Source organism: Heliangelus exortis, chromosome 2 (assembly GCF_036169615.1).
Source record: "Heliangelus exortis chromosome 2, bHelExo1.hap1, whole genome shotgun sequence".
In the NCBI taxonomy this organism is placed as follows: domain Eukaryota; kingdom Metazoa; phylum Chordata; class Aves; order Apodiformes; family Trochilidae; genus Heliangelus; species Heliangelus exortis.
Genome location: NC_092423.1, coordinates 112,542,789 through 112,570,516, shown reverse-complemented (window position 1 = coordinate 112,570,516; position 27,728 = coordinate 112,542,789). Strand labels below are relative to the sequence as shown.

At 42.6% G+C, this 27,728-nt stretch overlaps 2 protein-coding genes, 1 long non-coding RNA gene and 1 other non-coding gene across 5 annotated transcripts; 3 read left to right on the top strand and 1 right to left on the bottom strand.

Moving 5' to 3' along the window:
• The first annotated feature begins 3,064 nt into the window (after window positions 1–3,064).
• MOS (MOS proto-oncogene, serine/threonine kinase) lies at window positions 3,065–4,593 on the top strand. The gene has a single exon (XM_071738693.1). It carries the CDS (start codon window positions 3,237–3,239, stop codon window positions 4,287–4,289), a length of 1,053 nt encoding a protein of 350 aa, XP_071594794.1. The 5' UTR covers window positions 3,065–3,236; the 3' UTR covers window positions 4,290–4,593.
• Window positions 4,594–22,512: 17,919 nt separating this feature from the next.
• On the top strand, window positions 22,513–25,282 carry RPS20 (ribosomal protein S20). Its single transcript, XM_071737576.1, has 4 exons — window positions 22,513–22,676; window positions 23,671–23,770; window positions 24,558–24,631; window positions 25,059–25,282. The coding sequence occupies exons 1-4, from the start codon at window positions 22,674–22,676 to the stop codon at window positions 25,239–25,241; spliced, it is 360 nt and encodes a 119-aa protein (XP_071593677.1). The 5' UTR covers window positions 22,513–22,673; the 3' UTR covers window positions 25,242–25,282.
• Window positions 24,419–24,483, top strand: LOC139793820 (small nucleolar RNA U54). Its single transcript, XR_011724816.1, has one exon. It is a non-coding gene; the product is annotated as a small nucleolar RNA U54 (small nucleolar RNA).
• Window positions 25,126–27,201, bottom strand: LOC139793215 (uncharacterized). 2 transcript variants are annotated; one of them, XR_011724546.1, is made up of 3 exons: window positions 26,841–27,201; window positions 26,455–26,649; window positions 25,126–25,460 (listed from the first exon to the last, which is right to left on the bottom strand). It is a non-coding gene; the product is annotated as an uncharacterized lncRNA (long non-coding RNA). The 2 variants fall into 2 exon arrangements; XR_011724545.1 differs by having other exon boundaries at window positions 26,455–27,201.
• Between the last annotated feature and the right edge of the window lie 527 nt (window positions 27,202–27,728).

The following is a 27,728-nucleotide window of genomic DNA, read 5'->3' as shown; positions in this document are numbered from 1 at the left end:
CCTCCAAAAATGCCTCCTTTGGGGGCTATGCTGTGACCCCTCCTCCAGCCTTTGGTAATGCTGGAACTAAACAGGGCTGTGAAGTGTGGCAAGGACATCATCCAACAGCAGTTGTGTCTCATGGGAAGCCACTGAGCCGAGTCACCAATGGTTTACAGTTTATTAAGAATAAAAGCCTGCTTGCTCTTAAGTCTGCTTTAATTCTGTTCACATTGAAGGACACTGGATGTTCCTCTGTTCTAGTCGTCAGCACTCAGCTGAGGCAGGACAGTAAGTTACATTAAAGCATTTCAGATCCCAAAATAAATACATCCCTCCTCCTTTTCAAAACTTTAGTGAATTCCCCAAGAACATTACCACGTGCCCGACATGACAGCGACAAACAAGAGAGGTTTCTAGCAGAAAAGGGTAACAGAAAAATTACCAAAAAATGGATAACTGGAGAGAGTGGGGAGAAAAAAAAAAAAAAAAAAAAAAAAAAGAGTATGGAAGAATGGAAGATCTGCTATGTCCTTCAGAATGGTCCTCCACCAAAGAATGGGAACAGCCCCAATCCTAACCCTGTGGTTTATGTACATGGATTTGACTGCTGTGTTCTGTAGCAATTGCAATCTCTAGACATGCTCTACAGTTGTCAGCTTAACAGGTCCACTCTCAGGCCCTTCATCCACACAACCTTCTATCAACTGCTCTCCCTCCACCAACTTTCCATTTGAGCCACTCTAATCTGGTGAAAACAGGTTGCAGTGGGTGCACTTCTCCCATGAGAAGACTGAAGTTCTTGGACAACTTGTGGTGGAGATGTCTCACTGCTGCTGCTTTTAGATACTATATGGCACAGAAATACGTGCAAGAATTAGAGCCCTAGTAGCACTTGGAATATAGGCATTTAAAAAATCCCTTCTTTCTCCAGCATGGCTTCATCTGCTTACTCCAGCTTTTTATTTCCACCATAACTCAGCTGTCTAGAAAACACTCTCTGCAGAGACTGGAAGCTAAGACTTTTGCATACATGCATAAAACCACAGTGGTGCTCAGAAAAGGAATTTAAAACACCTGTTGTTTCTACAGCTTATTTCACTGCATACTTAAAACTACACTAAAACCCTTTGCTCTTCTCACCCCCAAAGCATCCTTGCATGACTGACATGGAGCAGCACCTCAAGCCAGAGAGCTGCCTCTAGGATGGGGCAGCAGCAGCATATTGCCTGGCTGGCTTGTGCTTTTAAGCTCACAGGGTGTAAAAAAACCAGGGGAGTCCAGGGGCCTCTTGTACTATGATAATCTCTTCTGGGAGGGGCAAGGAAAGAGGATCCTTGTGTTGCCAGGCAGTCCCACCTGCAGGGACTGTCCCACCCAGTCTCTGGAATCTCTAACTCTTTGCAATCTCACTTGTTAACAACTCCTGTAACACATATTAGCAGCTACTCATCTAGTTTTTCCCCAGCCTATCTGTTTCACACTAGCAGGTGATAACCCAGATTCCTCATTCTCATTCATCTCTGGTCCAAGTTTTCTTGCCTGTGAATGAATTTATCCTGATATTCCTATTTCAGTACTGGGGAAAATCTCCTTACTGATTCACTACAGAATGGTGCCTTTGAAACCACCTGCATGAGGAGGTCTAGAGTCTAAATAGTCTTAGATATCTTTGGGACATCTGAAGGGGACTTTTTTTTAAAGGGCATGTAGTGACAGGACAAAGAGTGACCGTTGTTTCAAGCTGAAAGAGGGTAGATTTAACTTAGGTATTAAGAAGAAATTGTTTACTGTGAAGGCAATGAGAGGCTGGCACAGGTTTCTCAGGGAAGTTGTGGCTGCCCCCCACTGGAAGTGTTCAAGGCCAGGTTGGATGGGGCTTTGAGCAACCTGGTCTAGTGGGAGGTGTCCCTGCCCATGGCAGGGGTGTTGGGACTAGGTTTTAAGGTCCCTTCCCACCCAAACTATTCTGTTCTGAACTTTTTCTGTTGAGATGAGCAATAGGACCTGTATCAAGATGAAGAATGCTTCAGTTCTGTTTGCACATGATCTGAGCACCCCTGAAACCTCCTTCAGTCCATCTGTGCTGTATCTTACTTGTCCAGAGAAACAAAACAAAAAGAAGAAAACACCAGGAAAATGCTAGTGCTGCCCAGGGGTATACTGGAGAAAAAAGCACTTTTTGAACTCCCACAGCAAGATCTGTATTGGCAAAGCTGACATCCAGAGGAAGGTTCTGAAAGGTCAGGAGGTGGCAAGCCAGGTGCAAGCTTTCCAAGATATTTGTCAACACGTACAGAAAGATACTTCCTGGAACAGTTAAAAGTACTTAGCTGCATAGGTCCCATAAGGGTGCTCTGATGCACAGGCAGTACAGCATGTACCAAACACTGAAGTGTGAGCACCATCAATGTGTGAAAGCAGGGTCAAAATATCAAAAACCTCTCTGAAGAAAACACTGGAACCAGCAAGGCAAAAGTATATTTGATTTCTGCCAGAACAGCGCTGTAAATTTAGCAATAATTTTACTAAGGAGGGTCCAGAAATAAAGTACACATCCGTGGTAACTCTGCAGGGTGTGATGGGGATACGACCAAATATTTATGTATAATTCTAGTTACTATATAGATTAATACATGCAATAGATGAAGCAGAACAATCATTTGTTTTTAGTCTGTTATTAATGTTGCTGTCCTGCATGGGCACAGTTGAGCAGCCAAACCAGTCCCCTTGTCCCAGCCATGTTTAAGTGTCAGGTTTCTACAAACACACTCATATATTTAGTTATGCCTCATCAAATGCTAGCACTCACCATTTCAGCTGCTTCCTCCTACAGTGACTTCGAGTTGTTTATGCATCTAATGATGATCACTCCTGCCCAGAGCTACAGGGAAATCCATTCACCGGTCACTGCTGTATTTATTCTTGGGGCATTCTGCTAGTGACATTCAATGGGCAGAATATTTTTCTTTTCTCTAGAGATAAGCAATTATGTGCCATACATACAGGTTAATATCTTTTTAGCTTTAAATCCATTTGCCTTGGCTTTCTAGAGGTTTCCTTCAGGGCTGGAGAATGCTTCCAGGTGAGCCTGATTGTGCTCAGCTAGTTGTGACAGATGCAACTCATTTAGGGGTGGGAGGGAGAATGGTGAAGAGAGGATAAAAGGCTTCAGAAGCCACTGCATAGCCTTTTCTGTCAGGGAAATTTTTCAGCCTTCTGTCCTAGTAACTGCCTCTTGCTTTGTCCCTCTTATTATGCCCTCACCCATTCCTCTTAATTGTTTTCTTCCTTTGGAGTTCTCCCCATCTGCAGATCTGCGCCCCTGCAGCAGCCCCTTAGTTGTCCCTGGCAAAGACACCAAAAGCTTTCTGGGGGGAGCTCCTTGGGTCAGAACCCGCCGCTTGCCTCCACGCCTCGCCTGGTGCTCCATTGATTGGGAGCAGCTCTGCCTCCTCCAACCCCTGGGCTCTGGAGGCTTTGGTTCTGTCTTCAAAGCCACCTACCGTGGTGCAACTGTGGCTGTGAAGCAGGTGAAGAAGAGCAGCAAAAACCGCTTGGCATCGCGACAGAGCTTCTGGGCCGAGCTGAACGTAGCCCGGTTACAGCACAATAACGTGGTACGGGTGGTGGCTGCCAGCACCTGTGCCCCAGCTAGCCAGAACAGCCTGGGCACCATCATCATGGAGTACGTGGGCAACATCACCCTGCACCACGTCATTTATGGCACGGGCGACGCGTGGACGCAGGGGGAGGATGATGAAGGTGGCTGCAGAAGGAAGGCTCTGAGCATGGAAGAGACCGTGTGCTACTCTTGTGACATTGTGACCGGCTTGGCCTTCCTCCACTCCCAGGGCATCGTGCACTTAGACCTGAAGCCTGCAAACATCTTCATCACGGAGCAGGGAGTGTGCAAGATCGGAGACTTCGGGTGCTCCCAGAAACTGGAGGAGGGTTTGTCGCAGAGCCCCCACCTCTGCCAGCAAGGGGGCACGTACACACACCGTGCCCCCGAGCTCCTCAAGGGAGAGAAGGTCACTGCCAAGGCAGACATCTACTCCTTTGCCATCACCCTCTGGCAGATTGTCATGCGAGAGCAGCCCTACCTGGGTGAGAGGCAGTATGTGCTCTATGCTGTGGTAGCCTACAACCTGCGCCCTTCCCTGGCTGCTGATGTTTTCCACGAGTCCCTGGTGGGCCAGAGGCTCCAGAGCATTATCAGCTGCTGCTGGAAGGCTGATGTGGAGGAACGACTGAGTGCAGCCCAGCTGCTTCCCAGCCTCAGGGTCCTCCTCAAGGGGAGACTCTAGGAAAACTCAGGACTCTTACGATTTCTTTTATTGTTGACTTTTTTCCTTTCCCTCCGCCTTTCCTCTGAAGAGAGCGGACTCAGCCCCTGTGTCATCTAAAGATTTTTCCGGCTGTTGTTTGGTTTTTTTGTTTGTTTTTTTTTTTTACTAAAAAAGCCAAAACAAAACAAACTGCTTTGTTATAAGAAGATTATAAATAAAGAGATTTAACAGAACTGTGGGTTTTTACTGGGGAAGGAGGTAGGGATAAGGAGCAAGGCATTGGCAAATGTGACTTTTTCTGGTTGACCTCTTTTGTGCTGCCTTGCTCTGGGAGAAACTGGGGAATGTGATATGTGGCAAAACAGTTGTTTTCAAATAAGTGGAATAGAAAAAAAGGGCTGCTTTTGGAAGTTTTTTGCTACATAATACCTTTTGGTATTTCCAAAATGTCAGATATAAGTAGTTCTTTACACTAGCTAGGTTTGTGGATTTGAGTTTTTCCTCTTCATTTAAAAAGACATGAGTATGCATCACAAATCAATGAATGCAGAAAAATAAATACAGACTATTGGAGGTTTTATTTCTTGTGCTCAAGTGTACTTAATTACATTAAGTATACTGAAATAAGGAGCCTTTTTGTCAGTCTAAGGCTGTTGAGAGTAAGAAGATGTATTAACAACCTGTGCTTTTATAAGATCCCCCACACTAACAGGTAGATTAATTGCAACTTGCTAATTGGTATATTGTAAAGTTTAGTGTCTGAAGCATTATAAGAGAATCTTGTGTGAAATATAAAGTTCTCAGGTTTTAGGGGAACAGGGAGTTAAAAAAATTGAAACTGAGAAAACATGATCTATAGATAAAAAACCCTCACATATCAGGGTGATGAGAGGATTACTCGCCCTTAGTAAGGCATGGGTCAGTATTATACAAGATACTGGAAATATTGAAAAGGAAGATTACTTAAAGCAGTTTTACAATACTCTGCTGGTGCTCAAAGCATGCATTATTGAACTAAATTCTGTACTGCTTATATCTTATCTACTGTCTTTCCTAATCTGGTTGTAATGTGTCCAGGAAAGGAAGTGCTGTAGGCAATGCCAAAGACAAAGAGCTCTGATCCCTGATTTATCAGAACTGATAATTATAGATATGTTGAGACCTTAACCCTTATCTGGAGCTAGGAAGTTCTTACGGCTGTAGCTAATATTGCCATTCTACTCAAACACTCCAGTTCTTTTTAAGGCAGGAGAAAGAGTGATGTTTCAGTCAAATTGTTTTTCTACTTTCCCCTTACTCCCCCTTGCTTCCATTCTGGAAAAAATCCCAAAGGAATTGAGCCAGTTTCCTGATTTCTGACACACATCTGTTCTTAGCCCCGTGAAATCCTGGAAATGAGCAACTATGTGAATTTGAGATGATTCTGTAGGTCTTTATGGTATTTGGGTTGGTCATTGAAATTAATGGTTTATAAAGCATATCTAAGCTTAACTATTTCTTGCTCTTCTGTCCCATTTAAGTGGAGCTGTAAAATGCCACCTGGAATCAAAAAGCCTAAGGTAAATTCTGGAATAGATTTCCTGTGTTTTCTCTGTCAAAATAATTATACTATAGAACTTCGGGGGGGTGTTGTGTTGCATAGTTTTTTTTTAAGTAAGCAATCAATATCTTATAAAAGTTATCATAATAAGCTAGTTACCTGTTAAAATTATTAGCTGAGAAGATTAAGTGTCAGATAAAGCCATTGGCATGTCTCACCTTAACATCAAGCCTAACACAGAAATGTTTCTCCAGTCTTCAAAAGGATATAATTAAAAAAAAATTAAACATTTTTAGTAGTCCCTAGATGCTTTTGAGTTGTATTTCTTTTGCTGAGCTAGGTAGTTGTTGCTTAAACTGCGAGAAACTCTGTATTTTGTGCTCAATGATACTTTGGCATTAGTAAGTGCTACTTGAGTGTCTGTGAAAAATCAAGCACCCCTCAAGTTCTTTGTTACACTTCACAGAAGAATACTGGATGGCCAAGACCAACTCTTGAAGTGTAATCAGCTCTGCAGATGCCTCTGTCAATTTTACTGGATTCTCTTTAGAGAGGGAGTGAGAACTCTGCACAGCACTCAAGATGTGGGCACATAATAATCTGTCATAATGATGCTCTATTTTTTTAGTAGCTTCTACGATTTGATTTGCTGTTTTGTTTTTGGTTTTTTTGATTGCTAATGAGCTCTCAGTAAATACTAAACAAGACATATTTCAGGCTTGATAGCTCAGAATCCTCAGAATTTATGGTTTTGTGGAATGGTGATTAATTTGCCTGTTTGCCTCACTTTACATCAATCAACTCTGAATTTCCTTCAGTCAGTTTGTAGCTGGCCTTTGCACTCTAATTTTTCTTGCACTCCTAAATAATTCCACCAACAGCAAATTTGTTTATTTTATAGCTCACCCTCTTGCACTTCATTTCTGGATGTGCTAAGCAGCACAGGACCCTGTGAAACACCAGTGGGTACTTTCTCTAGTAGAGAGAACTGATGCTTTACCCTCTGCTCCTATCTTTTGACTTATCCAGCCTGGGATTTTCTTTCCTAAACATGGCTGCTTAGTACCTTTAAACAGGTTACAGGGAAGGATTTTTCAAATACTTTTGGAGACCCACAGGGAACATACCAACCCAGCTCCTGAAAAATTTCAATACAAATCAACAGAATTACAAAGCACAGATCCTTCCAATCAAAGCAATATTGCTTCCTTCTAAACAACTCAAATATTTGTCTTTGAATTCATTTATTATAGTATCTGCTAAGAGATCTTGAACAGATATCAACCATGTAATTAGGAAAGTTATTTCTTAAAGACTTCCAAGGGATATGGCCCTGTGTAGAAGAGAGGCCCAGGACACTTGGTTGATTTTCAAGGATTGCCTTTTCCAGGACAGAGATTGGTCCATCCCAAAGACCAGAGAACCAAGTTAAGGTGGCAGGGTGCCTCTAAAGATAAACAAGGAGCTCCTGATTAAACTCAAGCATAAAAAAATAAACGTGCAAGAGCTGTGAGACCAATAGGAAATTTGGAGCAAGGAAGAGTTACTGTAGCTAGAGAAGGATCAGGTTAAGGAACATACAAATAAACAAGACTTGCACAAGGATGTGGGACATGGTGGGATGCACTCACAAACACTGACAGAACTTGCTGATATTGTGAGGATCCTCTTGACCTTTGGAAGGTCACGGTGGTCAGAAGACATTCTTGAGGACTAGAAGAAAGCAAATCTAATTTCTATCTGTAAGGTGGCCAAAAAGGACAATCTGGGAAACTACATGCCAGTCAATCTACCCTAAATCCCTGAGAAAGTGGTGGAACAAATAATTCAGGAAGCCACTGACAAACACATGAGGAACAAAAACATGACTGTGAATGGTCAGCATGGATTTATGAAGACCAAGCTGGTAGACTTCTGTGATGATATTATTGGCTGGGTAAGTGGAGAGCAGTGGCTGTTGCTTATCTAGACCTTAGTGAGGCTTCTGGCACTGTTTTACAGTACATTTTTATAGAGACACTGATGAAGTACAGACTTGATAATGAAAACTGAAAACTAGCTGAGCTGCCTGGCTTCAAGTGTTGTGATCAGTGACATGAAGCCCAGCAGGGGACCAGTCACTGGTGGCGTACCCCAGAGGTGAATACTGGGCCCAGTACAGGTTAACATCTCCATGAATGGTCTGGATGAGGGGACAGAGGACATGCTCAGAAAGTTTGAAGGTGCTGCAGAACTGGACGGAGTGGTTAATACATCAGATGGTCCTGCTGGTATTCAGAGAGACCTTAACAAGCTGGACAAATCCGCTGATGGGAATCGCTGCAGGGAACTGCAAAGCCAAGCACCTGGTGGAGGGATAACCAGTGCAGGCTGGGGGCTGACCAGCTGGGAAGCAGCTTTGCAGGAAAGGTCCCGAAGCTCCTGGCAGACACCAGGCTGAAGGTGTGCCAGCAATGCGCCCTTGCGGCAAAGGCAGCCAACAGCACCCGGGGGCACCCAGCAAAGGCTGTGACCAAGGCCAGAGAGATGTTCCCCCTGCTCACTCAGCCCTGGGGGGACACGGCCGGAGCATTGTGGTCAGCCCAGGACTCTGCCGCAACAAGAAACTCCTGGGTGTTCTGGAGCAGTGCAGGGCCAGGAAAGGTGATGAGGGAGGGGATTGGAACCTCCGGATGTGAGGAGAGGCTGAGGGATGGGACTGTTCAGCCTGAAAGAGAGGGCTAAGGGAGGTCAGGAGGTCTTGGCAGCTTGTCCAAATACTGATTCGAAGCAGTAAAGACGGAGCCAGTCTCTTCTCACCAGAGCCCAGCGACAGGACAGGATGCAATGGACACAAACTGCAGGACAGGAAACGCTGTTTAAATGCAAGAGAAAATATTTTTACTGTATGGCTGGTCAGCCACTGGAACAGGTTGCCCAGAGAGGCTGGGGACTCTTCATGCTTGGAGGTGTTCAGTGCCCAACTGGACACAGTTCTGAGCAAGTTGTTCTCATTGACTCTGCTCTGAACAGGTGGCTGAACTAGAAAATCTCCAGAGCTGACTTAGAACCATAAATGTGCTGCAATTCTAATAATATTTATAGGTGCTTGAATTTCAGACAGGTCCTGATGCAAAAATGTTTTTTGCATAAGCCTATTTTCTATTTGCTCCAGGGACAGCACAAGTGCAAGGAACACACCTTGATTCTTTGCAGTTGCTTTGTTGCCTTGAGGGGGGGGGGAATCAGATTTCAATGATTAGGGTGCTTTTGTTTTGTTTTGTTTGCTTTTAAAAATGTGGACATCAGTAGATCTATCAGAGATGCTTGACAGATTTCTTGTTCTTCATATTCTGAAAAATATAATGGGGTTTAGGTTAGTTCTTTGATTTTTTTCCTATCTATTTTTAGATTTAATCCACCAGAATGTTATCCTTCGTGGGGTTTTTTTTTTTCATATGGACATGGCTTCAGGTTTAAAAGATGCCTTCTTGCTCCTAAAGCTGCCATTAAAGCTAATGAGTGTAGCTGCACACTGCTCTTTGTCACACTTGCATACCTCCCTATAAAATGGTAGCAGAAAGCACATGATGCTAGCAGAGCAGTCACAGACAATTGTGTTACAACTCTTATGGGATTTTGTTAATCCAGATTTTTCCCTAAGTCTTTCTAGAAACTGTTTTTGTTTTTTACCTCTCCATCCCCACATATACATATGCAGTATAGTTCCAGATAGTTAGCAAGACAGTTATGAGCCAGGATAAACTTCAAGGAGTAGTTGTGCCTTTATTATTTATTGTTTTCATTCCTGGAACTGATCACCAGCAGCCTGGAACTTGATCAGCCTAACCAATAGATTTGTTGAAAGCCTGAAGAAAATGCCACAACCAGGTAATTATAGTTTATCAATATTTTGTTTTGCTTTCTGAGCAGGGAACACTTGTGGAGTCAGTGCTGAATGTCCTTTGTACAGCTGCCCCAGTCATCCAGCCAACCAAATACAAAATAGGGACATCAGTTTTCTTTCTGCAGATTAAATGCCTTGACAAGGTATCTATAAAATCATAATGAGTCTGAAAGGCTGAACTAGCATGTGTGTCCCGGCTGGCTCTCTAGAGTCTAGAAAATTCAGATGTATAGGATCCAGCATTGCACAAAATCAGATCATAGAATAATAGAATAATTTGGGTTGGAAGGGACCTCTAATAAAGGTCTTCTAGTCCACTCCCCCTGCAATAAGGGGAGCCTTGCAGTGATGCAGCACCTGTGTAAGGCTGCGCAGAGAGGTATTTGTGACATGATTTTGGGCTGTGCCTCCCAGCCCTCTGCCAGCTGAGTGGGCTCTATTGAGGGTAGGAGTTATCTGATGTTAAGAAAAAGTTGGATCTCCTCAAGTAAGAGCAACCTTGTATCTTGACTGTGCTTTTAAGAAGGAACAAAACCTCATTTGTCCCAGATGGTAAATGTCAGATCTCTCACATTTTATCTCAACCAAGTTCTGCAGCTTGATATAATTATTTCCCCTGGAAACCAAACTATTCTTTTATTTAGGTTTGTTAACTATTGTTAACTAGCTAACTATTCAAAACCAGGTGTGTTAGCTCCTGCCTGCATGGAAACTTCAGTTAGTTCTCATCAATCTCCCAGTACCTAACTTCCAAATCTGGCTGCATTTACCAGTTTAAAAAAGCACAAATAAAGAAGATACTGTGAAGTCCTTGTATTCTTCTAACTAGTTCTCAACAGACATAGCTCTGTACATAATAACCATATTAGTGTTATGTTTGCTTTCTTGGTTACACAGATAGTATTGTCTGCTAAGGGAAAACATTAATCAAAAGTTCCTAATTCTGGCCTTTTTTTTTTCCCCATACCTAATGGCACCCACCACCTTGAACTTCCCTCAGGTGTCTCCTCTTTTTTTCCCTCAAATGGGCACATATGCAAAACTTGACAGAAAGCAGTTAAGAAAGAGATTTTATGTAATTTTATCTCATTCAAACTGACTGCCCAAATAAGCAATGCTAGTTAGTGCTAAATGGTTTTAGATAAAAAATAATTTTTTTCATGCTTTTCTTCATGAATAAAAGCAACTCCCATGTGAAGTGCAACAATTACTTTAGCAGTCAAATGCTTATAAGAAACACAAGAAAAAAAGGCTAGAAGCATGGGAAGTATGCAATTGTAATAAACAGTTCAAGGAAGAATGAGAAAGAAGGAAAAGGTATGGAAATGTAATTTTATCATTGCTCTTCACTTACTATAGCTATTACTGAAGGTGTAGTGACTTTGGCTCCCAAATAGAAATATCAACAAACATTTCATAATCAATTCTTTTTAAGGAGTAGGCATAAGCTAGAAATCTGATGCTACTTTCTATATTTGGGGGTGGGGTGGATGGGAGTATTAAAGTTGAATTTCCTTGATAATTAAGTGGGGAATGGTTATGTGTTTCTCTTTGACAAAGGTTCTGGCTTCCCATTAACCAGGAGCCTATGAAACTCTGCTCCTGGTTTGTTCTGTTTGCTTCTCCTTCCTTGGAGGCTGCTTCTGTGCTCACAAATTGTTGGAGGTTTTTTGTTTTGTGGTTTTGCTTTGGTTTTTTTGTTTGTTTGATTTGGTTTTTTTGTTTATTTTGGTGTGTGATGCTTTATCTCAGCCCAGGAGTAACAACACTATCTCAAATGATAAAAATACAATATAATTTGTAGGTGGGCACATCTTTAACACAGAAGGCAGTATGTGAAGCATGATGTATGGGATGCTACTGTATTCTGTGGCGAGATACAACTGCTGCAAAGAAAACAAAACAAAACAAAGTTTTACAGAATGTACCACGCGTTATTTGTAAATTCAGTGGGTTGTAGGTGAATGATCAGTATTTGACATGGAAATCAACTTTTGCAGGATTAGCATCAGTGTTTATGAATTCAATTGCTAGAACAAAGATGAAAATATGGGTAGGAAATGGTGATTTTTAAAATTAACTCTACTTTGAACATTTTACTTGTACTTCATTTTAGCCATTTATCTGCTGCAAATACCTTAATGCAGAGCTCAAAGAGCCTCGTTCTATGCTTCACTTAACCCAGCTGCCAAATATTTGTCTGCCTGTCAGATGAAAAGCCTTAAAACCAGCTAAAGAAGTAAAATGGAACAAAGAAAAGCCTACTGGCATCTATCCCAGTCTGCCATCAGCTAAGGATGCCATGGGACAATTTGATAGTAGAGGCACCATCCACCCCTGGACTTCTTCAAGGCCAAGGGTGAGTTTTGCTCCCTACCCAGCCTGAAGCTGTGGTAGCATTTGCCTCTGCAGGGCACCTGGGACAACAGGAATAAACCAAGAATAAATATTCTACTGCACATGTGCCAGGCTACAAAGAGCAAAGTAGGCTGCAAATTTGAAATGTCCAGTTCTTTTAAAATTGCTCCCTCCCCAAAAAGGGTGGAAGAAAAGGGTGGTTTGGTTTTCAGGCCATGTATCTTTCTCAACCATTTATTTAAAAAAATGGTAAAAGGGATTTGATGTGGATATGGCACAGTGAAACTGGCCCCAGAGACAGCTACAGAAAGTTGTACCTGAACAGACACAGCAAAAAAATCTGACTCTAAATATGGGAACTGACAGCTGAGAAGGATGAGTTTTTAAAAAATAGTAGTTAATAGTACATTCTATATAACACAGCAAGTTTAGAAAGATACATACTTTGGCCACATTCTTGTTTCTCTCTTATCAATAAAAAGTTATATTAAAGTGGTTTGCAGGTAACACAGAAGCCCCACACAAAGCTTTTGAAGGAATGTATCATTGTACTGACATGCCAATAGATGAATGTCACCTGACTTTTTCTTTGCATAGAAAATGACAGAACTTCTCTGGACTTCTCTAGAAGTTGTCAGTCACTTAATAGATTTCAAGAGTGAAATGATTGCTATTAGATGTTTTCCAATTTAAAGGGGAGAAAAAAGATTCTTAAAATGTAATTATTCCTGTCAAGAGCTGGCTTTCAGTGGAAATAAATTTCTTCAAATTTTTAGAAATAATTTTCACCCTTGCACAGTTTGTTTAAAAAGCTGTGTGTTGCATTGCAAAAAGCATTAGAAAAAATGTTCTGACTGCAAAAATTAGCACTACCTGGCCAGTCATAGCAAGGGTAATATGAAATGACCATTTGCACAGGGGGGTGGCTGGAAGAGGCAATGACACAAGCCAGAAGCAGAGAGAGAGAGGAGAGAGGAGACACCCCCAAGACCAAACTTATTTTCTACAAGCCTTTCAATCAGTGAAGCTCTCACTGAAAAATAAGTTTATGCTGGCATGGGAATTCCTGTGTTGCATACTGCAGCTTCCTGGTCACTGGACTGTCAGAACCCAGTATGATTTAAACTGGGAGTCTTGAAGTAGTGCTTAAAATCAGGTGAGGCTGCTGATCCTGGTCAGAGCTGTCACTTATTACCACCAGGTCATAGTAGTCTCTTGTTTAGTTAAAAGAAGGATATCCCTGCCCTCGCTCCCAGCCCCCTGTATTCCAACTATCCTGGCCATCAAAAATGAAAAACTGGCTGATTTTAAATGTTTTGTTAACAGTTACCAACCCCCAAATTGTCTTTGAGGCTTTTTGTCTTTCTTTTTCTTGATGACCGTACTATGTGCTAATTATGATGGTGATCAGTTAATGCTATAATTTAATAATACAAATGATTTAGCAATGTATACCAGTACACAAATAGTGGTGGATTCTTCTTTGGAAATTTATTTACAGGAGATTTTAAGAGTAAAAAGCTCAGTTTTCTTTACTAAAGGTGTGTCATGGTTTTTGTTTTTTTCAGGAAAGAGGACAATTCATCCCTAGATATTAGCATAAGCATTTGTGCCTGCCAGAATAAAGTGACTTGCTCTACCTCACACCAGAAACATTTCACAAGAGCATATGGGAAACAGTTCTTCCTCTGAACAGGCAAAGGACTCTCAAAAAGCAAATAGACCTGCTGCAAGGGGGTGAGAAGGGGGCCATTGAGAGAGCAAAGTACCTGCTTGCTGCTCTCAGAAACATCTTTCAACAGCCATAGCTATTGAAAGATTATTTTGTAATATAAGTATTTTGTATTTAAAGGGAAAAAAAACAACCATGGGATTATAGAGCTGAAAAAATTACAACTACTAATATTTCTTTTAATTTTTTTTTTTTTTTCAGGAGACATTACTACTACATTCAAAACCACCTTTATGTTCACCACAATGATTAATGTAATTTGCTTGGCTACAAGCCTCTTAAGAACTAATACTGTCTTTTCCTCAATTTTAAGCTGTGTAGTAGATAATAGTGGTCTCCTTGATCCATGTCTGTAAAAACTCAAGCTGGAGTTTTCACTGTGCACAGAGGTGGGAAAATGCAACTGTGTGCATCTACATATAGTTCCTCTTACAACATTTAAGTGATTGTTGCAGCAGAAAAATACTATTTTCTAGTGTTTCTTGAAAGAATAACCAAACCATATTCCATCCTGGTAGCAATGATGTCATGTAGACTGCTGTGAAAGGACACATATAAGCCCTGTTTTCATTACAAGTGAACTAGGACTTTCTGCCATATATTTGGGTGAAAGGCAACTTTAGTGGACTTGCTTTACTCTCCTCTAAGCTGCTCTCTCAAGCAGAACTGCTCGATTTTCTATGAAATAGCATTACAGACTCTAGAGGTTGTTCCTGCCCTCCTGCAGCAACCTCGTAATTTCTATGTAGTAGGCTGCAGCTGCTGCTTTGCCACATTAGCTTTTTAGAGAAGTTTGCAACCCCTTTGAAACCCAAACTTCTTAATATTTGATGCCTCGTGGATCACTTTCATGTTATGTTGTGGATCCGACCAGCTGCTCTGAACAATCACAGTGTAATGATTGCCTCAGTGGCTAAAGCACATCTTTAACACCACAGTATCTATCTCCTTTAGTTCCACGTCCAAAGTTTTATGTTACTATTCCTGTTTCTGTCAGGTTTTGAGTAATTTAACTTGGCTAGTTCACAGGGGGTCAGGTCACAACAGGAGAAGCATTACTGAATTGGCATTAGTCTTTCTTTACAGACTCCAGGGTTGGGAAGGGCATCTCTTTGCAAGTCCCACAGAAGTCAATCTGACACCTGGATGTAATCCAAATAGACTTGTGAGAGGCAACTAATATCCTGCTCCAATAGTGCTGTACCATCAAGATAGTGATTCCCCCTTCCTTTAAATCTCACCATCTACAGGAAGCACTTGCTAAATTTTGATTGCACACTTTCATCATCTGAAAACTAGTTTGATCGAGAATATCACGAAGACAAAACTAATCTGGGATGAGGGATGATCAAAAATTTCTCAGGAAAAATAAATCAAACGTGATGCAGTGATTCATTCTATATCAAGAGAAATTTTGCCTCAAGTTGTAAGGCAGTGTGAGGTCAGGATAATTCCTTAAATTATCCCTGCTCCATGATAGAGGCAGCACAAACCCCGTGAAACAATTCCCTCCTACTCTGTCTCGCCGAAGAATTAGATTAGATTAAAGTGGGCTTTAAAAGGAAAAACAGTGATCAGTGACTTCATAACTGGGCTCTAAAACCATAGACAGAGGGTCACAGACAAAAATGTCTGTGGTCTATGAATATTGGTAAACATGACTGTTGTAAACTTAATCAGCTTTTTCTTCCTCTTCCAACATCCAACCATGCACACACCAAGCTACTGGCAGCTTCCCACAAAGTCTTTGCAGGAGGAGGAAAGACAACTTGAAGCCCTTATTAGCACATTATTGTGAGAGTTTGTACACACCAGCATGCACTGGTTCCTAAACCTTCTGTGTACAAAGCATCTGTAGGGAAGCCAGCAAGGTAAGGGCAGCAAACCAACCCACACCCTGGAATCCATTTCCAACTCAGTTGTTAAAAATGCTTGCTATGCTCAGAGAGTCCCATGAATACTGTTTGAATAGATGCAGCCTTTCAACACATGCTACAAACTATTGCAGCCTTCTTGAACTGTCTGTTTTCAAAGTAAAGCAGTGCCAAGCGGAGCTGCCTCAAGAGGCCAAATCTGGATTGGAGAGATTTGTGTAGTTCAGAATATATTTTTTATATTTGATTACCCTTTCCACACATGAAGCCTTCCAAGGTGATTTCCAAAATGAAAACTGGCTGCAAAAATACCAGTTTCGTTTGGGTGTCCACTAGTTCTTCTTTCACTGGATTGATGTTGGGAAGTTTTTGTGGCAGGAATTGCACAGAATCCCTCTTGGTAACCTGGCCTGGATAACAACAGATGATACAGTAGGAATGTCTGTGTAAACAGTGTGCCTGAAGAGCATACCCAAACCAGCCTGTTCTAAGAGGATGTTTGCCCCCAAACTTGATAACACTTAGAGGAAAATAACAGTAACAAAGCTTGCTTAAGACAATTATCACCCAGATTAAACAGTAACCAGGGGGTTAGATTACCAAGAGAATTTTGAGAAAAGAATTCAGTTTGAAAAGCAGCATAAAAATTTGTGGTTGGTAGAAGAAACCTTGGGGTGGGAACACAGTAGCAGAACAACAGGTATTATTACCTCTAAGGCACCTTCCCTATAGGGCACAGTAAGGATCTGCCGCCCCTCTCCCAGTACAGGCTGGAGGGCAGACAGGATGAGGTGTAGCAGTAGCATCCCACCTCTCAGGAATGAGTGTGGGAACTCACAGGACACCCTTTCAATGGCATCTGGATTAAGCTGCACTGGTACTTGTGCCCAAAAAGAGGCATTTAGGAACAGGGGAATCTGCACTCCCAGAAGTAGGATCATTTCCTCTCGTCCTATCTTTAATATCCTTGTAATTAAGTCCCTCCCCAGCTTTCCTGTACTGAAAGATACATTATAAGGACTCCCCAGAGACTTCTTTTCTCCAGACTGAACAATCCCATCTTTCTCAGTCTGTTTGCATAGGAGAGGTGCTACAGCCCACTGATTATCTTCACAGCCCTCCTCTGGACTTGCTCCAACAGCTCCGTATCATTCCTGTGTTGGGGGCTCCAGAACTGGACACAGAACTCCAGGTGGGGTCTCAGGAGAGTGGTGTAGAGGGGGTGTAATCACCTCCCCTCACCTGCTAGCCAAGCTTCTTTTGATGCAGCCCTGGACACAGTTGCCTTTCTGGGCTGCAAGTGCACTTTGCCAGCTCATGCCAAGATTCCCATCAACCAACACCCCCAAGTCCTTTTCCTCAGGGCTGTTCTCAGTCCATTTTCTGCCCAACCTGTATTTGTCCTTGGGATTGCCCCAACCCAGGTGCAGGACCTTACACTTGGCCTTACTGAACTTCATGAGGTTGGCATGGGCCCACCCCTCAAACCTGTCAAGGTTCCTCAGGAATATGTTAAGTGCCATCAGTCGTAGAAGGGAATATAAGAAATTACAGGTGCTTGTTAACATGTTGTAAGCATCTAGTATTGTGGTTTCTGTTGTATTCCTGTTACTCATCCACAATAAATATTTCACTGGTGACTGGCAAAGCACTTGTTGCTAATCAATTAACTACCTCGGTGCTGTCCAGACCATGCGAGTTGCATGGTTATTCTCTGCAAAAAAATTTTGTTTCATTATTACATATTTGACAGAAGAGTCACATCTGCAGAACAAGGTGTGGAGAGGCAACAAGCATTCTTCCAGACAACCAGAGAATTAAAACCTCATCAATTTGAAAAAAAAAAAATTTGAAGACTGAGCTGGAGCAGGATTAATTCAAATATTATCCTCCCAAACGCAGCCCAGATGTACAATCCAGCTTCAGTCCTGAGTGTTCGAAGATATATTGCAGTGTATCACAAATTCAGTGTCATTAGAAATGCTCTAGCATATTACCAGTCGTGTATTTTTTTTGCCACTGTGATTTGTGTCAGAAGAATAAAGCCAAACAGCCTGACAAAGAAGTTTTGCTCTAACCCGGTGAACGATATTAGAAGCCAAGTGTATAACCTTTCAGGCATAATGTACATGTTTAGAAGGAAGGAGCTTTTGGAGATGAATATGCAGTTCATGCTGCCCATGAAGTGTGAAGGTCTCTTCACACTCAGCATTTACAGCAGTATTTGTCAACAGTAAAGGGCTCCATCAGAGCACAGCTACTCTGTTTCTGAGTCATGCATCTACTTCATGTAACTTTTCAAGGTTACATGAGAAATGTTTAAGGTAAAGGGAGAGGCTGACTCCTGTTCTTACCTCTGCTGTCAGGGTGGTTCCAAAGAATGTTTATCAATGTGGTGATAGGTGCTTTATATATATATAAGCATATATATAAAATATATATTTATATTAAGGACATTAAGTACATTGTTTACGTTAAGTACTGTAAGGAGAGTTGCATTTTTATATCATGAGCTTTGTGTCAGAATTGGCATGAAAATTTAAAATGAACAAGCTGTGAGAACTCCAGCTGCAGATTGGTGCTCATGCACTGTGCATTCCCTCCATTTGCTACCTGTGGAGAATTTTAGTTGCTGGTTAGCAGCTACCCAGTTACACAGATTAACCTTCAAAAAGAGGGTATTTTCTGTTCCAGTCGGTTTTCCGGAAGTTTCAGAAGCTGAGGCACCTATAGACATGGTAAATACAGATGTTCAAAACAGAGAAGACAGAGATATTAACAGGTAATACCTAACTGCTGAGCAAAGACCTTGGAGGAAAGTTCTGAGACTCGATACAACTGAGCAACTTCAAGTTAACACAAGAGGATTGGTTTTGGACCTACAATTAAGACCAAGCAGATGCTGAAACCCATCATAAAAGGCTTGAAATTAGCTTTCATTGGATGGCTGCTGACTGCTTGAGACACTTCACCACACACTGACCATTTCCTGAAAGGTCTCGAGTATGATGCTACTTCACAGATGTTTCAAGACCAGAAGTTCAGACTTTAAAAAAAGACAGCATCTTTAAGAAGTGTTTATTTCTCAGAGACTCTGGAGAAGGAAGTGATTTACAAGTAAATAGGAATTTATTTTGGCAATATGTTAATCACCACTGAAAGCAAAGACAGGAGGTATTAGGCTGGTATAACCCAGGTAGCTTCCAGGGAACTGCCCACATCCAATAATCACTATGAAAAATGATAAAATAGATTAAAGGAAGCTACTGTGAGCCCTGCCAAAACCACACACATGCCACCTGTATGAATTAAGTAAAATAAACATATTAAAAAGAATAAATGGTGTTCACAAGCCAATTTTCAAAGCCTGGGGAACACATCTGTCCTTTGACCCACCCAAAGGTGCGTCAGAGCTCAGCATTCAGCAGAAGACAGGCAAAAGCTTTCATTTTCAGAAGTTATTACAATACTTTAGAAGATGTTGAGTGACAGCAGGCACATGCTCATCCAGGTAACTCTTCAGTCACATAGGCAGACTCATACCACCATCTACTCTTGAATTATGACCGCTCGAGGGCTACAAGAACATCTCAGAGATTTCCTCAAAGATCCTTTTTGTCACATGAACAAAGGAAGACAGAAGGTTAATTAACATCCAGACTAAACGGATTTAGATTTGTAGAACACTGGAACATCTTTTCTGGATTAAAAACTGTATAATTTAGCCTGTCATGGAGAGAAAAAAACCCCAAACTTTCCCAGACAAAACTTAGCACGATTAAATGCAATGGCATTAAGGAAGTAAAGAATCAGATAACCATTAATTTAACAAAAAGTAAAAAGATCATCAGATTAAAATTAAGCAAATTACAAAAACCTGACAAGAACCTAACTCCCTATACATGCATATTTAATTAATAGAAACCGACTTATTAACTTGGAGGCCCAAATTGAATCTATAAGCCAGAGGAAAATATATCTATAACAAATATTGGGTTCATTACTCAGGACTGATTCTGAAGGACAAAATGGTAAAAGAAAGGGAGGAAAAAAAAAAGTCCCCGTAAATAACAAAGTCAGAAAGTGTCATGAAAGCACATGGAACAATATTCTGTGTAACAAATAATGAAACTGAGTATTAAATTGTTTCTGCTACAGAATACTAAGTAATTTTAAAAGACTGTCTTGCTTCTTAATCATTTATCTTCTTAACTATGTGACCTGAGGAAAGCATTCCTGGAAGTTTAATCTAAAAAGCACATGCCAATGGTGTATTTGAAGTCCAAATTCACAATGTCATAACTAGGAATAGCATTAGCTTGGGAGAAAACCTATATTAAAACCAATATGTAACCAAAGGAAAAACAGGCATAGGACAAAATATGAATTAGAAGCTAGGAATGACAAGTTTTTCAGAAGGTAGGGAAAAAACTGTATTTCTATGTGGTGTTTTCTCATGTGAGCAATGTGAGGATATATTTTATAGTGTATTTCAGAGAAAGCAGTTGGTTCAGATCAATTTCTATTCTACACTTGTGGAAAAACCCAACATGTATCAGTAAATTCTAACAATAGCTAAGGAAAGCCTTACACATAGAAAGAGAAGTAAGGCGGTTTTTAAATCAGCAGCTCCAGACAGCTTGCATCCAAGAATTTTAAGAGCTGGCAAAGGACACTTGTGTGCAGTTAATGTGGATTTTCCATAAGCTTTGAGAAATCTGGGGAAGCTCTATAAAAAATAATAATAAAAAATCTCAAAGAAAGCCGAGGTGGTGCCAATACTAGGAAAGAAAAAAAAAAAAAAAAAAGTAGGAAAGGAACAAATTCAGGAACTTGCTGTCAACGTTGCATTAATCCCTGGAAAAAAACCCAACCCACAAACCTGACTTCTTGATATAGGAACAATAAATAAATGAGGACATTCTACTTACATTACACAGAGTTTAAATGTATGGAAAAATCCAGCTCTTCAGATTGTCTTTTTTCTAATGCAATTACAGCACACATTTGGTACACAATAGAAACAGTGGTGATGCAACACATTTGTACACTGACTTGTTCAGTAGGACACAGAAAAACCTGTATAGTTGTGCACACATAATTCATACTAAGTAAATTAAAACTAAGGTTACAGACCTGTGTCATCAATGTCAGACATATTTCTAATTGAATCCCACAGGAATTAGTTCTTGGCAGCAAGCTACTTCGTATTTTAACTGCAAATAAAGTTTACTAAGAACACTCATAAACACTCTTAAGTAAATAAGGTAGCAAGATATCTGATTGGGAACCATTTGGATTAGTGGAAAATTAAGTGTTTCAGCAGGATCAGTGTGAGGTCATGTATTTAAGTGATGAATATAAAGCACTGTAGACAGAAAACTTCCTCAGGAAGTAGTTGGAATAGCTGATAACAGATTAAACATTGGTTCATTATGCACAAGTGAGTTCAAAATTGTTAATATAAATGTTAAATGGCTCAGAAAGCAAACGACCAAAACCAAATTCTGCTTTCCCCACAGGAAGAGGCCAGAGAAAGAGGACTGTCAACAAAAGAGATTTTTCAAGTACTGACCTCCACTGGCAAAAGAAATGGCTGCATTTCAGGAGGCAGCAACAGGATGACAGCTTCTGTATGCACATTTATTGGAACTGCTTTATCAGAATACTGTATCTAGTCCAAATAAATTATTAGTAAACCAGAGTTTCAAAGAGCAAGAACAAATAATCCAAGTGCAAAACAAGTCTAAGACTGAGCATCACAAGGTAATGACTGGCCTACAGATAAGGTCTAAAGACCATGCAAAGGCCTATAAAGGATTTGGTGGGGGGAAAAGTTATACTAAGTGCAGCGTGATCACCAAAAGTAAGTTCACACCAAAACATAAAGCAGATTTTTTTAAATAACTGTATTATTAGGCTTCCAAAGGAGGCAGGAGTTCTACTAACATTATACATGTCTACGATTACTGGAGCCCCAACTTCAAGGAGAATAAATGGAATTAAAATAGTGAGAATAATGGGATTGAAAGGGTATTTTGAAAAGATATTGACAGTCACCTGACTATGCCATCATTCACACCACATAACATTGGTTTCCCCATTTCAGTCAGTCTGTCAGGCTGTAACACAACTAGAAACAGGCACACTCCCAGCAAAATACTTGTTTTAGGACAGTTGTCAGTGCCCAGGCCAAATCAGTGACAGCTCTCGTTAAAAAACATCTCCCCAGTGCCTGACTTGAATAAATAAAATTACTTCGATGAATAAAATCAACTTCTTAGTTCTTAAATTTAAGAATGAATGAAACCGGCATTTTTTTCTTAACACTTCTCGCCCCCCACACACTTTCAGCGATGACTAAAAAGAAAAAATAAACTAATTAAAAGCACAGCTCGGAAAGCACTCGCTATCACTGAATGTTAAAGGGGACTTGCTCGTACACCGAAATCCGGTACCAGCCCCCACAGCAAGCTCACGTCTGCTGGCTGAAAGCAACCAGGACCCCAGGGGAGCAGCTCCGTGTCCTCGCTGCAGGGCGTACGGCAGCCCCACCGAATCCCTCGCCGCCGAGACCGGCTCCTGCCCCGAAGCCAGGTCCCTGGTCCGGGGTCCCGGGTCCTTCGCTGCCTCCACGCCCGCCCGTCCGGACCTGCAGAGCCGCTCCTCACCCCCTCTCCCCTTGTCGCTCGCTGTCATCGCCCGATTAGCGCATCCGAAGCCACTCCCGCCCGGCACCCGCCGCGCAATAGACCATGCCCGGCCTCGGTTTGCCACGGCCCGCCTCGGTTCCCCCTTCCCGGCGCTTCCGGACCCGGCTGGGCGGGTGAAAGGTCCCGCAGCGCCCGGATGGAGGCGGTGCCGCTCTCTATATAAACTCTCGGCCGCCACTGCTGCTTCCTCTCCCCGCGCCGCCCGCCGCCGCTGCCTCCTCCTGGCTCACCGCTGTTCGCTGGGCCCCGCGCCGCTCCTCGCCCGGGAATAAGTCGGTCAGGAAGGCTCCGCAGCCGCCATGGTGAGGCAGGCGGGGGGGGTGCCGGGGAGTGGGGTCAGAGGCGCCGCTGCTTCTGGCCGCCGGTGGCGCCGCGTGGCCGCAAGGCCCTAGCGGAGCCGCGTGTGCTTCGCCGGTGCCGGCCCGGGACCGGGCCCCGGTGTCGGGCAGGGCTGCGTGTCGGGAGCGTGTGTGTGGGAGGGGATGATCTGCTGCACGGCGGCTCCCGGACCGCCTTACCTGAGCCCCTGACAACTGGGGCGTAGGCCGGGGCCTTGAGCCGGCTACCCCGAGTGCAGGCGGCCCGGGCCGCGGCGGCCGCAGCGCTTCCTCCCGGTAGCTCTGCCCCTCGGCTGCGGCGCCTGTGGCGGCGGGGCCGGTGCTGCCCGGGCGGAGAGGGCGCGACCCCCGCCCGGCGTGAGCGGTGAAGGCGCGGCCTGGCCCGGTAGCCCTGAAATTCAGGTTTTGCTAGAGAAATGTGCGTCCGTCAATGGGACAGGCCGCATCTCATCCCCCAGAGAAATACTGTTCCTTCCTCCGTGTTTTCTGTTTTCTTTCATTAATTCGCTTGGTGCGCGTTCGTGCCCGGTTATTTGCAAGCGTTCAGTTGCACAAGCTCTAGAAATCGGTTTCCCCAGTGGCCCATTTCGTCTTTTTGGCCCGGTGCCCCTTTTTGTTCTCGGTGTCTTTAAGTTGCTGGTGTGAGGATCAGCGATGGGACAGCCCGCTGTGTACAGGCAGACTGGGGGGGGGATATTTTTGCAGCTTCCCACAGTCAGATGCAGTTAGGAACTTTAAAAAACTTTTGTTCCACAAAGCAAGTGGGATTTTACCCTTTCTATTTTCACTACTTTCTCCATGCCATCATACTCCTGGGATATGTCATCTAGACAGCAAAGTACAATAAACCCCCAGCTAAATTGTTTTTGCACTCAAGGAGTCATGTTTTTTAGAAGCTGTGGATAGTGTCAGTTGGCATTGGCTGAAGTGTCTGACATTTATAACTTCAACATTTTAGGCGTTTAAAGATACTGGCAAAGCACCTGTGGAACAAGAGGTAGCAATTCATCGCATCAGAATTACTTTGACAAGTCGCAATGTGAAATCACTTGAGAAGGGTAAGTCACTTTCTTTTTAACTGGGGTAGTTTGTTAAGTAATGAGTGATACGTAAGATACAGCATGCTGCAAAACAGAATGTACTGAAACCAGTTGTAATTAAGGATGTTGATGTTTGCCAGAGTGTATGTGATTTGGCTTAGCAGGTCCACCCAAAGCATTTCATACAGTGACAAGTCAATTCTAATTCAGTTTTTAATGGAAGTGGGGGGTAGTGACAAGTCAATTCTAATTCAGTTTTTAATGGAAGTGGGGGGTTTGGGGCTTTTCATTATGCTGAAAACTTTGTGTCATAATGACTAACTTAAGAGCGTGCAGTTTCTTCCCTTTAGTGCTTGGGAGGGATGTGCTTTAGTTTTTGCTATGTGAATGGCTAAGAACTGAAAGGCACCAGTTTCTTGAAGTTCCTTGATAAATATTTTGTCACTCTTGTTGTGAAGAGTTTAGTGTAGAAGTTCAACATGCATCCTTTAAGAAATTTAATCTTGTTCAGGAACTGGCTTTACCAGTGTTTTAATCATACAATGTAAATGTTGTAGAATCTCTTTTTGATGAAGGATCTTGAGGCTGCTAACAGCTTAAATGCAGTTTATATTTGTAGTAATGTTTTTTGCTTACCATGGCATAATGTTTCCACTTGTTGGTTGTTGGCTATGAGGATAACCCTTACAATGAATGGCAATGATCACTTCATACGCTATTCTGAGCCAGCTTCTTGTTTGAAATATGCAATTAAGAAAACAAACAAAATACTCCAGACCACGAGCTTTTCTTTCTTTAATTTCAGTCTGTGCTGACTTGATCAGAGGTGCTAAGGAAAAAAACCTGAAGGTGAAAGGACCTGTTCGCATGCCCACCAAGGTACTTAACACTGCTTTTCTGTCTTAAAAGCTTCTTTCCTGCAAATGTGCAATTACAAAAGCTTTTAAAAAAGTATTGAGATTAAACGCATTACTAAATTAAGGGAGTGATACAGTAAAAACTGATCATGGTTCCACAAGTTGCTTTGATACATGGAGCAACTGTTCAGTGCAAACATGTTGAACATTGGAAGGGATTTTTGTGTCCTTCAGTTTTTTAATAGTAATTTTAATTTAAAATAAATTGAATATAGGGAAGGAGTGTTAACATCACTAGAATATGATTTAATAAATAACTTTCCAATGACATATATACATGTGGCAATCTTAGGTGGATTGATTTGATTACGAATTAGTCTTCTCTATGAATCAACTAAATGCCCTGTGTTTATGAGTTTGTTGTTTGTTTGTTTTTTTTTTCCCCCCAGACTCTGCGAATCACTACCAGGAAGACACCTTGTGGTGAAGGTTCCAAGACCTGGGATCGTTTCCAAATGCGTATCCATAAGCGCCTCATTGACTTGCACAGCCCTTCTGAGATCGTGAAGCAGATCACTTCCATCAGCATTGAGCCAGGTGTAGAAGTTGAAGTTACCATTGCCGATGCCTAAGTGATGGTCATCGTTGAATAAAGCTGATTTACAAATTTTCATTGCTGTTTTGCTTTCGTGTGTGTGCTGAGACTTGGGTAGCCCTATGGTGACTTTCATGAAGGAGAAAGAGATCATAATCAAAGTGCTGTGTGAGAGGACTGTAGGATATTTAAGGAAAAAATAAGCCAGTTGTAAGCCTCAGGAAGATGGCATCATAATTTTAGTGGAGCTTGCTGGCTGTATGGACACGCAGCAGTTAAACTATTAAAATAGCTTCCATAGAGGACTTTTTGATTCAAATCTTAAGCTATACCCAGACAAGCAGTAGCATTAAAATTGATGTTTAGGTAAATTACTAATTGTTTAATTCTTAGTTTTTGCTGTGCAACGCTGAACTAACAATTGGCTTGGCTTTTTTCCCCTCCCTGCGTCTTTCACAGTCAAAGGATCGCGAGGATGTTAATTATAAAACTTAAACATTTGTGCTGAATTAATTTATTTCAGCAAGTTCGTTCTTTAGTCTCACATGCAGAGATACAAAACTAAGCTGTTGCATTCTGGTTGTTGTCCTAGGTTTAGATTTCCATAGAATTGAGTTTTAGAGGTAATGTTAAGCCTCATACATAAAGCAATACAAACAACCAGTTTCATTGCTGCTACTTCGGCCTCTCTGCAAAATAGTACTTAGAGGGGCTATGATTCTTAAACCTATAAGACATAAAGCTGTGGCTTAAATGAAAGAACACTTTCTTGTTCATTTAGGATCAGGTTGCTGCTTCTCCTTCAAGCATAGGAGAGAACATGAATTAAACAAGCAGAAGTGAGGAAACAATTTGTTTGTGTAGACCTTGAGGTCCTATTTGTATTTGGAAAGACCTAAAACAGTGGCCAAATCTTGAGTCCCTCACCTGCTCACTTGACTTAATTTCATTAAATATAAAGCTGTAGATGGATTCTGTCTCTCTGGTCAGTAGGCACAAAGAGTTGTGGTAGAAGGGAGAGGTGAGAAACTTAGTTGCATTTACAGGCATATTGCAGCAATCCTGCTTCCTAGTCAAACTAAGCAGAGAAAAGCCTTCTTGTCTTCCTAAAGGTCTGTTTCTGAGAACGTGTTATAAATATGATCTGCCCAACAAATACTTCAAGCCTTACACACCAGTCACATTAAAAGGGGATAAACTGAAATGTACAAACAACAGACTGGCAGTGGTACTGACCGAGGCTCACTGACCTTTTGATGATGAGTTACTAAATTTCACACAAGTCTTCCCTCTGCATCATCACAGCATCACAGTCGTGGTTGGAAAAGACTTCTAAGATCAATTTGACAAACTAAGCCCATGAGCCTTCTGACTGAGAGCCCTGGGAAGGATCTGGAGAGAGGAGTGGTGGCTGGCTCTGACGTGATTTCTGTCTGTGGTCTTTACTGTTGGCCAAAACATAGTAACATTTTAGCAGCTCATTTTAGCTGGGTGTTCCTCTTAACACACACCATGCCCTTAAACACACCTACATTACCTGAAGACCCGTCTGTGTTTTTGTTTTTGGGGAGCTGTGCTTTAAAAGCAAGCTTTCTGTGGTCTTTTGAGTGCGTGTTTTCACCTGCCTTCAACTTACCTTTAGGGACAAATACAGTTATCACTTCGCATCTAGATCTTGTGTTAAAACAGGAAAAAAGCTTTCTCCCGGCTCTCTGAATATCCAGACTCAGGCAGGAGGGTTTTCCACTCGTTTCCCGAGGAGAGGAGACGGGGCAGACTTCACCCCCCCGGCCCGTGCTGCGCCGCTCGTTCCGCCTGCCCCCTGCTCCCTTGCCTCGCTTTCTGAACCCTCAGCGTTTTGTGGTAATTTTTTTTTATTTTTTTAAAAATTTGTTTTCTACTCGGTTTGCGACAATACCGCCTGGTGTCGAAACGGTTACGTAACAGGCGTAATAACTTTATGTAACTGTTTTGATGGGAATCGTGAGGTATCCGCGTCTCCCCCCTCTGTGTCATCGTCCCCGTCCTCCCCCCCCCCCCCCCGCCCCTTCCTCCATCCCGCCCCCATCTCCCGCTTGCCTCAGCCAGGCAAGACACCCCTCTGCCCGCTCAACTGCTGCTGTGGCTTCCCCGTTCCTTCGCCGTTCAAACCCCTCCTTAAAGCTCCCCCCTCTCCCTCCCCGCATTACCAAAACCCATAAACAAACCCTGCGTCACCAGCACTCCAGCCCGTCCCGTCCCCCCGCACCCCCCCGCCCCATCCCCGCTGCCCTTCCCGCCTCTGCCTCCTTACGCTGTGCAGCAGCGCCCCCTGCCGGGCATAGCGTGCCCGTCCCGGAGCCCTCTGTCAATCACCGGGCTGTCAATCACCACCTCCTTAACCCCGCCCCCTCCCCCCTCTCCGCCCAATCAGCGCCTTCCCCCCTCCCCCTCTTCTCCCGCCCAAATTCTCTCCGCGCCACCCGCGGCTTTGGCGCTTTCCCCGCGCGCGGCAAGGTACTGGCTGTTGGTGCCACTCTCGCGC